The sequence below is a fragment of the Nannobrachium achirus genome (genome assembly GCF_963921795.1).
Source record: "Nannobrachium achirus genome assembly, chromosome: 18".
Lineage (NCBI taxonomy): Eukaryota > Metazoa > Chordata > Actinopteri > Myctophiformes > Myctophidae > Nannobrachium > Nannobrachium achirus.
Window position 1 is genome coordinate 41632098 of NC_137825.1, and position 14157 is coordinate 41646254.

The 14157-nt window shown below is 46.6% G+C and overlaps 1 protein-coding gene across 1 annotated transcript; it reads left to right on the plus strand.

Annotated features, from left to right (window-relative positions):
• Nucleotides 1-11524: 11524 nt before the first annotated feature.
• LOC308303109 (high affinity cationic amino acid transporter 1-like) lies at nucleotides 11525-13354 on the plus strand (the record flags this gene model as incomplete). The annotated part of the gene is made up of 1 exon (XM_080747432.1): nucleotides 11525-13354. One exon carries the CDS (start codon nucleotides 11525-11527, stop codon nucleotides 13352-13354), a length of 1830 nt encoding a protein of 609 aa, XP_080603558.1.
• Between the last annotated feature and the right edge of the window lie 803 nt (nucleotides 13355-14157).

The following is a 14157-nucleotide window of genomic DNA, read 5'->3' on the forward strand; positions in this document are numbered from 1 at the left end:
AACAAATCTTAAAATTGTCCTAATTATTAAATCTCTAAAGTTTTAGAACACCCACTCTGTTCATTTCAGCTCCCAGAGCCTTTTCTTTATATGTGTTCTACTGAGCCCTGGTGGCCGTGACCGGGGCTGTTTTTCCCGGCAAAATTACGTCATATGCATCATTCTGTACACGTGTCTCCCTACCGGCCAATCAAAGCCCAGATCATACACTGCAGAGCTCTTCAGGAAATACACTGCAGTGTTTACGATAGGCTAGGAGTCTAGCATGTATCTCCCCAACCGAGGCTCGTAGAGGGACACGAAAGACCTCTATGGATAGGTCTCGGCGAGGCGAGGCAGACGCGGTGGTCTGAAGGCCCGGTCCGCGGCGAAAAACGGCCGAAAAACAGCCGAAAAAAGCAGACGCGACCGCGGTTTGCTATAACGCTACTGACCACTAGTTGAGCAACTTACACAGTATAGCTTTAAGCATCTGTGTTCTAATTTATGGAATTTATTAGATTTTTATTTTTATTTCTTCATTTAATTACTGAAAAAAAAAACATTAATTTGTTTTTCATTAATGACATTTTTTGCTTTTTTGGGAATGTTTTTTGAAAAATCAAGGAACCCATCAAAATGCGTCTGCGGCCCACAAATGGGTCCCAATCCAATGCTTGGGAAACAGTGGTTTAAACAGATTCAAGGTGACTTTTGTCTGGGGCCGTACTTGAGGAAAAAAATCTGATAGTCTCCAGTGCAAAGAAGAAAACAAGAACAAAGATAAAAATCCCCCGCAAGCCAAGCGGACAAAGCCTGGAATATCTTACTCAGATGGCAAATGTAGGTGTAAGCCGTAAATGTAAACGTGATTCCCTGCTCACAGCTCAGCGCACCAAGGTCCCTGACTCATTCTTCAAACTTGTGAACAGATAGCTGCACTTGTTTTCGCCAAGCCCCTCTCTCTCTCTCTCTCTCTCTCTCTCTCTCAGCCCCCCCCCCCCCCCCCCCCCCTCCCCATTGTCTTGGCGTGTCTAGTAAGCTAAGAGGGCTGATTCTCTTTTTCTTCCGTGGTGTAATTATGGCTACAGTTTATGCAAGCCGCTAACGATTCCATTTTCAATTTAAAGGGAAATTGAAAACGGGGGAATGATAAGTGATCTGGCCCCGCGTCGCCGTCTCGTGGGATCAAAGTGGGCCAGATTTGTTCATTTGGGCGTGTGAAAGAAGTCCTCTTTGTGCACGGAGTGTAAATTATCTTTTAACCACTTTATCGTACGACAAATAGGGAAAGCAGCATCGCTTAGATGCTTAGAACACATCACGATGCTCTGAGTTCCACACAGTGATTGATTTATTGATTGAATACTGTATTAATACGTTTGAAAACAGTACGCAGTACATACAGTAAAAAAGAAATGCTAAAAGATAACACAAAACACACCGTTGGCCTGTTTCCATAGTGGTCCATTGTACTCAATTAATCATAAAGACACACATACTCCGCAGCCATCTTCATTTGCCGATTCTTGCAAAACACATTTTTGGACACTGCTCCTACACGTTTTGCCCTAAAATCACGCAAAGCGGTACACAGTATGTCTAGAGTCCTGTCATCAACATGGATCTGTCCCATGTGTATACATGTGACCCAACGGTCGCTTATCTCCCGATCAAGGAGTCTTACTGGTTTTTGCCGTCTTCTGCTTGTTCCTTGAATTGGTCGGTTTGATGATTTCCTCCCTCAAATTTTCGCACATGCTTGTCGTCCCCTTTCTCCCCACTCGTCCATCTGTCCCTCTTCGTCTCACTTCCTCTCTCCCTCTGTCTCTCAAAGAGTCCTTGAGGTGTTAATCTCCATCCAGCTGCAAACCATATAGAATGTTCATATCTGATTCAATTTCCCAGAATGGAGGCCCAAAGCCCTTATCCCTCTCCTCCTCCACTCATCACATACACACGCACAAACGCATGCATGCACGCACACACCACACGCAGGCCTGCACTTGACTGACAGTTTTACAATTTAGGCATTTAGTCGTGTTCCATTCCACAAGTGGCATTGGATGAGGCTTTAGGGAAGTGCTTCGAATTGGAGAGATATGGCGTTTTAGAGCAAGGAAAGTTATGACATCTTTCCTGAGGCGTCGGTGCATAGGTCACATTGTGGAGAGCAGAGAGCGAAGGAGAGAGAGAGGACAGATGCCGGCAGCACTTATTTTTTGAAGTCACCTTTGTGTGGACTCACCTAATCTCCACCAACCCTCCCTCTCCTTTGTTCTCCTTTACATGTGTGTGTGTCACACACACACACACACACACACACACACACACACACACACACACACACACACACACACACACACACACACACACACACACACACACACACACACACACACACACACACACACACACACACACACACACACACACACACACACACACACGTCCCCCGTGAGAAATAGAAGCTATGAAGCTCAGTGTTGTTTCCCTCAGCTATTTCCCCTCGCAGAGTATTTTTCTTTCTTTAATTGCCTCTGTCACCGTCCCAACGGTCCTCCCCACCACAGGCGCCCAAGGAGCTGATAAGCCACACTTTTTTAGTCAGTCAATAGCCATTTCTGCTGTCCCCCGGACCCCACCTCCTCCACCACCACCACCTCCACCCCCGCCCTTGCCAATCCGTGCGTCTGTATAAGGTCACTTTATTGGATTTCTGCGGCAGCCGCAAAAGAAAGGAAAGAATAAAGGGGCTAAGGGAGATAGATAATAAAGGGGCCCCAAGTGCTAGGCCTGTAACTCAACCCAGAAGAGTTCATGGCAGGCATACCCATCCCTCCGCCAAGTACAAATGACCAATTATCGTCCAAGTCTGGCGCATGTCTGCTTCGCTAGGGGCCTAACGACCACCATATAACCCAGAATGACAGCCGTGCACCTATATTCTTGTTAATAAGTTAGTGTTTTGCAGGCAGACCGTGATGTAAATCTGCGGTAATTGGGGACTGGGATCACGGGATCACTTAGTTTAGTGTGCTCACTTAAAATATGTTTGGTTAAAGCATGAATTGTAGCAATCTATTTATTTATATATATACCTTTTCATATTTTTCACTACAATGACTTTTATTAACACTATCCAGAGAGACTTCCATCAGTTGCCACCATAGAATAAGCTCCAGAAATGCTACAGAAACGATATATCAGGCAAGAAGCCAGTGCTAGAAGATGTGTTACGGCACTGTGCCCCATCATCCTCCAACTATCAGAGGAGTGTCAGGAAAAGAAATAGGGTGCAAGATGTGAGAAGAAGAACAGAAAGGTAATAATTTGTGACTGTGTCTCTGAGAGCTTCCCAGTGGTCTTTTGTGAGACACTGCAGACTAGAAATCCCACAGTATTTCAGCATGGATACATGGTTGCAAAACAATATTGCAGTTGCTGCAGAAATGCGTGTGAATATCTTTTACACCGTGGCCATCTTGGATCACATGACCACATGGGGTGGCAATGCAGCCAATCAGAAGCTTCCGCGGGCGGGTCTTGCCTTACTCAACAGCTTCTGATTGGCTGCCCATGTGGTCATGTGATCCAAGATGGCCCCTATGTGAAGGTCAATAGCTTTACATATACACTGGCATTTTAGGCATTGAATTCAATCCTACCAGTGCTAATAACAAGTGCAACTAGCAAACATGTTTCAAGTTTGTGTATGTATTTCAAGGAACCAATACAAGTAACACGCCATAAGGGCGAGGAGCGACTGTCAGGTCGCCTGTGTGTGTGTGTGTGTGTGTGTGTGTGTGTGTGTGTGTGTGTGTGTGTGTGTGTGTGTGTGTGTGTGTGTGTGTGAGAGAGACTAATACACAACACACGCTGATTTTCCACAGCTGCGTGGCTTGTTACCCATCGTGTGGCGCGTCGCTGATTGCCCACAGCCGGGGCGCTACTAGCGTGACACACTCACTGATGGACGGATGGACATGAGCTGCAAGTTTTCATAGTACTGTAACTGCGAACTGATGGTCACAATATAATGCGCAAGGACTAAGCCAATATGCAGCCCATGTTCCACGTGATCATGGTGAATCAGATAACGCGTTAAAGAGTTGGCAGTATAAGTACCCAGTGAGCAATAGTCGTCTGTTTAAAATCGGTCTAATCAACGTCTAGAAATGATTTTTTTAGACGTCCAAGTTTAGACTAGACGTTGATTAGGCGTTATTTCAAAGGCTATATATAGACGGTCTATATACAGACTTTCATTAGACGTTGATTAGACCGATTTTAGACTAGCGGTTAGACGTATATAAGATGACTAATAGCTCGAAAAATGATGAGGGGGTAGGCATGTGCGTTAACATGAAGGAAACAAAAACCTGCATGGCAGACACACATACGCGCACGCACACACACATACGCGCACACACACACACACGCGCACACACACACACACACACACAGCAGCAGAAGCTGTTCTGCTTCCCCGTCACGTATACAATGCCACGGCTGGACGTGCGCTCCGTTGAGCCGACTGCCCTCGGATTGATTCACCTGTCGCTTGACCGGATTTGATTCCCAGGGGCGTCGTACATGCCGAGCGCTCGACAGCAGTCGCAGCTGCCGAGAGGCTCGCTGCTCATCTGCCGCCGTACCCCAACCCCCCCGTCAAACCCCCCCAAAGTCCTCCTCCCCGTCTCCCCTATGCTGCCATCCCTTCACGGGCACTGCCTCCCATGCCTGGGTTCTCTCCCCTCTCCCTTGCACGAGGCCCGATAAAATAGATTTATAGTCATGACGGGGGAAAGCAAACTCGCCGAGTGTGTTAACTTTATCTTCAAGGGCGCGACAGGGTTTGGTGGGGCGGCGGTGAGCGGTGGCTGAGCCGCGAATGTGAATCAGACGGGAAAAAAGGTCACATTTCTCAGCGATAAGAGAGACCGCTGCTCCGGCAACAGTGACTGACACAAAGATGGATAAATGAGAGGCGACAGACATGGCTGCCTCTGGACTCAACAAACAGGCACTAGCTTGCGCGCGCACACACACACACACACACACACACACACACACACACACACACACACACACACACACACACACACACACACACACACACACACACACACACACACACACACACACACACACACACACACACACACACACACACACACACACACACACACACACACACACACACACACGAGCGCCCATGCACACACAGAGGAGTCTAGATAACGTATGTATTTGTTAAGCCTTAGTTTAATGCCTCGACTTTAATTCCTCTTTCTGTCATTCACTGTGTGTGTGTGTGTGTGTGTGTGTGTGTGTGTGTGTGTGTGTGTGTGTGTGTGTGTGTGTGTGTGCGCGCGCACGCACATCGGTGCGTCCACTTTTACCCACAGCCTCCCCACACAAATTTCAATAGCCACATTCAATCAGCTCCATTCTGCCAAGCTCATTCTCTCTCATCGCCCAGGGTCCAACTCAATACGTCCCTCCAGGCCTTTTCCCTCCTTCCGACTCATCTGAAGGATAAATGTCAAGTGCTGCTTACGTAACATCTGATCCATACCTGTTTTTATCGGAAAAGATGGGGCCCTGGCTCAAACATGCTCCGAGTAGAGCGCTGACCTCATTCTACATCTGTGAGAACGCGAAAGGCTGAGAGCGCAGCATGCAGCCTCTTCTTAGAAGACTGAAAAGGAAAAGCAGCTTGGAGCGTTATCAAGGTACATGCTCGGCTGGAAAACGACAGGGGAGATTTCTATGTACTGTAGATATGAACAGTTCTCTGTGATCGACTTTTCCAATGACAGGTTGGCCTTGTGCGGTGGTGGTTGAGGCTAACAGAGGTTTTGGTTGAGGTGCTGATTACCCCATGGTAGTGCACCTACAGTACTGTAAACACTTAAATCAGTGGTTTTCAACCTTTTTCATATCAAGGCCCATTATTTATTTGGCATTTGAGCCACAGACCACCATTTGATGAGATTTAGCCCCTCAGATGATTTTGTAATCGTTGGATAAGATTTTGTCCACAATTCCATGCTGTATTGATGTGGTACCATAGGGGAGATAACAGGCAAATGTTGATCAAAATAAAATAAGAATCGACATACAACATTCTCTAATTGTGTAGACTTGTAAATTGAGTAATGCAGATGTTTAACAATAACGTAACTCTTGAGAGCGTAAAATGAAACCAAATGGACGTAACACTCTCAAGAGTTAAAGATCTACAAGGGTCCATTTGGTTACCAACTCTCCATCATTTAGCTGGGGACCACCTGGAACCCCCTCAAGGACCACTGGTGGTCCGGATCCCCCATAACTCATTATACTAGGCCCCCTCCTTTTACCTACATAAACCAGATTTCTTCACTGAAAATAGACAATCTACAACGCGACTCCGCAGACTCGTTGTGCGCTTGCGTGTCCTGTGAGAGGGGTCTGCAATTATGATTGGATTGTGGTTACAGTATCACCGCAGTACATCATCATAAGTGATGATGTCAGAACAGCCTATACACATAATAACTCATATATATAGTGGTAGAGTAGTTACAGTGGTCTAACTCCACAATGGTGGTGAGACGTAGGTATTTGGCCGAACTCCAGAAAGAAATCTATAGGTTTTTTTTTTATATATCTGGTTGACTTGGCCCCCTTTTCCCTCTACACCATGCATTCCAAAGTCCAGCCTGGCAATCAATCACGGCACAAAGGCAGATTATGGCCCGCATGGCATCCTTTCTAAAATATTTATCATTTTAAAAAGGATTTAAACTAGTGAAAACAGACGATCTACAAGCACACAACGCCTCGCAGTGCGAGTGTAGATCTGCTGTTTTCACTACTTTTGTGCGACAGCCTTGTATGATGAAGCAGGGCTTTACATTGCAAAAAAACGAACACATTTGAGACTTGGAGATACAAGGTTACTGCCCGACAGTGACAATATATTATTCACGCTGAGGCAATGTAAGCCACTAGAAACAAGGCAAAAATGCTATATTTTGCTTTTGTTCACTACAGATGAGTAGCTTACATTTGGCTACATTTCCAACAAAAAGCTATTGATATCGCACTGTAGTTAAATAAGAAATAGTTGTAAAGCGATGCATTGTACGGTATATGTGATTGTGTGTTAGTTCTAACAGGGCCCACTTTGAAAAAAGCTTCAACACCCCTGCTCTACACCAAATCTCTTTGTGAGCTTGTAGATCCTTTAGATTTTTCACAAACTTCTCTCCTATTATGACATTCCAAGAATAACGATGCTACAGGGCTCACGTGGATAAAGGGAAGGTTACACAAATACTCAGGAGCTTATAAGCAGCACCGGACTCTTTTGAACATTTCCATCCACTGAAAAGAAGATGGTGGCATGACGGATCGGGTATCGGAGGAGACCCGTTGTTGTCTTCACCCTCCCAATGACTACTATGGGGATTAGCAGGGATGGGTTTAGCGTAAAGTTTGGGAATGGGGGAATTTATGGAGGGGAGAAAATGTTTTCTTTTATCATCCTTTATGGGCAGGGTTTTTCTTTTTTATACTGAACTTTTTTGTACCGTGATGGCCTCAGATCTTGTGCTATTTTGTACAAATGATTATTGTGATGGGAATGGGACTTGGGGTGTCATCACTGTGTGTGTGTACCTGCCTCAATGTGACACTGTTCCTTAATAAAAAAGATTTGAAAAGAACATTTCCATCCACTGTCACGTAGACCAGTGGTTCTCAACCTTTTCAGGCCGTGATCCCCAAAATAATCAAAAGACCCCCCACCCTGACAAGCTCTTGGAATAGGAGTTGGCTTTACATTAGTTTGACTCCATCTGTTCTATTGTGAAAATAGCAGATCTACATGCGTTGCGAGGCGTTGTGAGCATGTAGATCTGCTATTTTCACAATTTTGGCCAATGTTTGACCAGAGGTGCTAAAAAGGTCCCCGACCCACAGGTTGAGAACCACTGATGTAGACAGAGGACGGGGTTTCTGCTTCGATGGCTTTTGTCAAGCTGACCTTAGAGCCAGCATCTATATGATCACTGGTTCTCCTCAATGCAGCAGTATCCATTCCAACGGGCAAAGTCAGACAGGTCAGCTGAGAACAGCCCGATTTATGCCCCGTTGTACGATGGTGTCGCACAACTGCAAATAGCCGATCTACAACAATGACAACGATAAATCACGCTTACCGCTCCACTGAGGGATACTGGGGGCATGGCCAGAACTCCAGCTCTCCAGGGCTGAGAAGGTCTCTCTTCAGGGACTCTGACAGAAAGCTGCTGATGGCCTGGTCAGCCACGTTCCAAGCCCTTGTCCGATTCTAAAACTAGGACAAATGAATCGTTGTTGTCGGGCAGAAATCTCCATTTCGTAAAATAGTCTCCTACTTGATCATTCAACAGCATCAAAAGTAGCTTGTAGATCTGCTACTTTTTTCTCCTTTTTTTTAAAATCTACATTCTCTAATTGTGTAGACTTGTAAATTGAGTAATGCAGATGTTTAACAATAATTTCTCTATTGAGAGAGTAAAATGAAACCCGGGTGTTTGCCCGGGGTCACATTGGCCAAGCTTCGCGGGACGCTTAATGAAACCATGCTACTGAAAATGCTACTGAGGGCTGTTGGGATACCATGGTAACCAACAGCCTGGGAGTGAGGGAAAAAACTCAATTTCCCATGATGCCTCGCAAAAGCCACTTCCGGCAACTTCCGTTCGGCCATTCACTTCATCATCCTGGCTGCAGAAAAATGTACATATCTCTGTTTTTTTCCCCATATCGCGCGGTTGGTCAAAACGCCCTATTTCCTATGGACCATAGCTTACGGATCATCACGGTTGTCTTTTTTTCTTCTCCGTGTAAAAGAAAAGACTTTAAACGGCCGTGAACAGGAACCGTCACGCGCACAACGTGGAGCCATCAAAAATCTGGTAAATACAATAGGAAAAAGACTTGGCAGTTAATCTACATTAGTTATGGCAGAACTATGGCAGACTAAAATATATTTATATAGTTACGCCCATTCCACAGTGACGCTCCATATAGCTCTTTGCTGTCTTGATTCTCACATGAGAGAGAGTTGTGAGTGTGCGTGAGAGAGAGCGAGGGTCACGTGTGTGGAAGGGTTTGCTGTATGTACCGGTATGTATGCAAAAACATCATGTTAATAATGTTTTTTCTTGAAGTGTGCTGTAAACACTGACATTTTTTATTTATTTATTCAAACTGAGCCATGCAGGGGTAGGGCTCGATAAGCACTCTGCTTTTCCCTGTCCCCTTCACAGGGTTGACTAGGCATCTGGCATACTGGCCGACTTGTATAGGGCCAGTGGGCAATTTCTTTTTTCTTTTGACATTATTTTAGGATAATTACAGTCATTTTTTGGCTGGGGTGCCACTAAGTGGAGAGGGCCAATCCTTCTGTAGCACAGGCCCACAGAGCAGAGAGACATCACATGATTGGCCCACCGACTTGTCTATCATCTGAATACCAGCCTAGTACTTTAGAATTCAACAACTCGCTGTGAAAATAGGATGTGTTGTGTAACAGCTCATTAAGTACTCATTTGGATTACTTACTGATTAAGGAAGTGTGTGTCCATTGTTTTGCTCTGAAAGGAGCCTCCTGCTCAGTGTTTCTCATTCAGGGCTGCATGCGTCGTATGCTTATATGCTCTCCTGTCTGATAAAAGACAAAGAAGTGGTTAGTTTACTAATTCAAAGGAAAAAGATTCATACAGATTCATTGAAGCTAATCTTTCCAGTGAAAAGATGACTTCTAAAGTAATAAATAAAATCAACCAACGAACTTGTTTCCTACAGAGGATCGCCCCAATGGTCAATTTCAACACACTGAAGACCATAGCTGGTGCAATAATCCAGCCCCTCTTTGACTACGGAGTCCACGTAAGGTATCGTGACAAACCTTGAAAACTAAACTCCAAACAGCCCAAAATAAACTAATTAGGGTCCTGCTTAACCTTCCCTATCAGACTCACCTCACCGCTACTCACCAGTTAAGAGTGGGGTGACTCAGAGTAGATGACAGAGTACAGCAACTTGCAATGGGCCTGGTGTACAAGATACACTACACCACTATGATACCCAAGTACCTGTCAAAATACTTTATAAACATTAAGGATGTCCATAATTACAACACCAGAGGCAGCGCCACAGATCACTTTCAACCCAGAGTCAAAACCAACAAAGGGTCAAACTCTTTTTTCTGCTATACCACCAAAATGTGGAAAGCCTTACCGAAGGCCATAAAGGAGTGTGGATCACTAGCATCCTTTAACATTGCCCTGAAAAACCACTTACAGGCAGGCAGCAGCTGTTCGCAACTGGTAAAAAAAAACGAACCTAGCCCAACCCTACTCTCCCCCTTCTTTGTATATACTTACTGTTTGTTTAGACTTACTGTTTTCTTTTTTTTTGTTCTCTCATTTTCTTTTCTTTACATATCTACTGCATAGTACTGTGTTCTATTCGTCTGTCATTCAATGTTATATGAGATACTTAAATGGTTTCCTGTGGAAATAAGCGTAGTCTTTTCATGGATCTCCTTTTAGTAGACCTTGTACCAGTGAACTGTACTGTCATGAAACTGTACCTTTTCCTATGCAAACTTCTAATAAAGTCTTCAATCAATCAATCAATCAATCAATCAATCAATCAAACAAACAGGTTGGAATTATTTTCTTCCAGACTTGTGAGATTGTTGTCATCCTTGATGACATGTTTTCAAATCCTTGAGTTCTGAAATAAGAACAAAGCGAATCACAGTTGAATTTTCTTGCTGTTAATTTACTATGAAAACTGCAGATCCTGTGCGTGCGTGCTGAGGCGTGATCTGATGTCTTGATGACATCAGATCCCTGATGTCATCAATGCACGTCCTTGTCCCTTTTATGCCCATATTATCTCTAATGTCATCAATATTAAGCCCATATCTGGGAATGCCCATATATGGACATATTGTGTCAGTCTCATGTGGTCTATGGCGTCGGACATCTATAACACTGAACTAAGTACTTTTTTGGGTGAATTACTCCTTTAAGTATTCAAGTACATATAAGGCAGCTACGTTTTTTATAATATCAACGCATTGCCTCTTTTATTAAATATAATGTGCTGCTACATTTAAAGTTGATATGCACTAGCTCTTGTGAAGACATGAGTAAAACAAACATTCCAGTGGAAACATGTCAATGGGTTTTGATAAATGCAAACACATTTTTTTTTTGAAAATAGCAGGTCTACATGCTTTGTTAATATCAATTTGTCATGGTTACCCAGACACTATCAGGTTACTTGGGAGACCAGTCCGACATTGTGGGCTCCATATTTGGCTGCTTCTGACCCAGCATACCATATATGGGTCATGGCTGGCTCATCGTGACCTCATCGCGACCGCAAATTTCCAGTTGCACTTATTTAAACAGATCTTTTTGTCAGAGAGTCAAAGTTAGGCGGCGCTGTGAGTGCGTATACAACAGAGACCAGACCAGGGGTTTGTAACATGGCTGACAAGCTGGCCGCCCTGGGCAAAGTCCTTGTGCGTCGGCGGGCGGTGGAGGGCTCCGATGAGGAGACCCACTTTGCCCGCTGCCTCTCCACGCTGGCCCTCATCTCCATGGGCGTGGGCTCCACGCTGGGGGCCGGCGTATACGTGCTGGCCGGAGAGGTGGCGCAGAAAGCGGGGCCCGCCATCGTCATCTCCTTCCTCCTGGCAGCCGTCACTTCGGTTCTGGCGGGGCTGTGCTTCGCAGAGTTTGGCGCCCGCGTGGGGAAGACGGGCTCAGCGTACCTGTACGCCTACGTGACGGTGGGGGAGATCTGGGCCTTCATCACGGGCTGGAGCCTGGTGCTGTCCTATGTGATCGCTGCCGCCAGTGTGGCCAAGGGCTGGGCCTCCACCTTCGACAACCTGGTAGATCAAAAGATCTCGGGCTTCTTCAATGCCACAATGCAGATTAAGGTTCCTGGCGCCGTCTTTGCGGAATACCCAGACTTCTTCGTCCTCGTTCTGTTGCTGCTGCTCACCTGCGTGCTGGTGCTCGGCGTGAAGGAGTCTTCGATGGTCAACAGGGTCTTTACGGTCATCAACCTGCTGGTTTTGGGCTTCTCCATCATTTTTGGCTTTGTCAAGGGGAACCCGGCCAATTGGAATCAAACATTGGAGGACTTCCAAGGATTTGTGAGCTCCACCAACAGCAGCATGACTGAAGAAAAACACTTTGGCGTGGGCGGATTCGCTCCGTTCGGCCTGGCCGGCATTCTGTCCGGCGCCGCAACCTGCTTCTTCGCCTTTGTGGGCTTCGACACCATCGCCACCATGAGCGAAGAGGCCAAGAACCCCCGGCGCTCCATCCCTGTGTCCATCATGGTCACGCTGCTCATCTGTTTCTTTGCCTACTTCGGCGTGTCGGCGGCGCTCACCTTCATGATGCCGTACTACCAGATCAACGACAAGAGCCCCCTGCCGGTGGCCTTCGGCCACGTGGGCTGGCACTGGGCCAGGAACGTTGTGGCCGTGGGCTCTCTGTGTGCCCTCACCACCAGCCTGCTGGGCTGCATGTTCCCCATGCCCAGGGTGATCTACGCCATGGCCGAGGACGGCCTGCTGTTCCGCTCTCTGTCCGGGATCAACGGCTGGACCAAGACCCCCCTCCTGGCCACATTGGTGTCCGGCGGCGTGGCCGCCGCCATGGGCTTCCTGTTCAACCTGCAGGCTCTGGTGAACCTGTCGGTCATCGGGACACTGTGGTCCTACACCCTGGTGGCCGTCTGCGTGGTCATCCTCAGGTACCAGCCCGGGGGGGACTCCTCCATCCGGCCAGAGGAGCAGGTGGGAGGAGGAGGGGATCAGAAGGAGAACCAGCCAGAGGAAGAGGAGGAGCGTTTCGGCCTCAAGCTGCTGCTCTTCCCCAGCAGGAAGACGCCCACGCGGACCTCTGGCGCCATCGCGTACGCCGCCACAGTCGCGGTGACAGCGCTGATCACCGCGCTGTGCGCCGTGCTCCCGGGTGTCGACAAGCTGATGTCCGCCGACACCGGCGTTCTGTCCGCGTGCGCAGTCCTGGCGTCACTCTGCCTGGGGGGCGTGGCAGTCATCTGGAGGCAGCCGCAGAGCGCCGAGTCGATCAGCTTCAAGGTTCCTCTGCTGCCCGCCATGCCGCTGCTCAGCGTGCTGGCCAACGTTTACCTCATGATGCAGCTGGACTGGATCACCTGGAGCGGCTTCGCCATCTGGATGGCCCTGGGCTTCGCCATCTACTTCCTGTACGGGATCAGGAACAGCAGCGCCGGCGCTGCCTCCTCCACACACAAGAAGGAGACTGAGGTCTAGAGGAACAACAGCCCGCTCTATTAGAGGGGGCTGTTGACCTGGAAGGTCTCGTTGGTGGTGTGTAGATCTAGATCTTTTTCTCACTTCACTTCTCAGTCTGTCCAGGGTCCTATTTGACGTTTTTTTACTTTGTCCTATATTTCCATTAGTCAAGTCAGGAGGCGACTTAACTTTACATTGGACAACACTGGTCCCCTCCCCTCCACAGACCAATCAGAAGCCACGTGTTGTTTTCACTCGTTTGGGCACAGATATTGGTCCATTTGGTTCCATTTGTACACTCTCTGAGTTACAGACCTGTAAGGGTCCATTTGACGAACATCACCTCACGGTAAAACGTTGAATGGACTGGTGATTTATATTGATGATTTATTGTAATGTAGCATTATTGTTATGAAGACCACTGTTAAGGCCAGCCATATACTAAGAAAGAAATCTCCACATAACTCCACTTGAGGTGTATTTGGATAAAGTGAGGAATAATATAAGGACATCGGACAGTGCATAAAGTCACCGTACCAACTTTGATGAGGTAGTATTGTGTTGTTCTAGAAATAATGTTTTTTGGAGAGGTGCTAGTCGCTCCAATACATACATGACTTTGTGTGTTTACGATAAAAACCTGAAGCTCCTGTGCGTGCATGAGGTCACTGGTACTGGTAATTATATATGTATTTTAACATACTGTACTAGGCTGTCTTACTTTCCCTACTGTTTATCTTTTATTTTTCTTGTTTGAGCTGCAAATGGAAGCCTGCATAAACAAGAGTTTCACCTCACTGTTACCTGTAATTGTGTTGTGA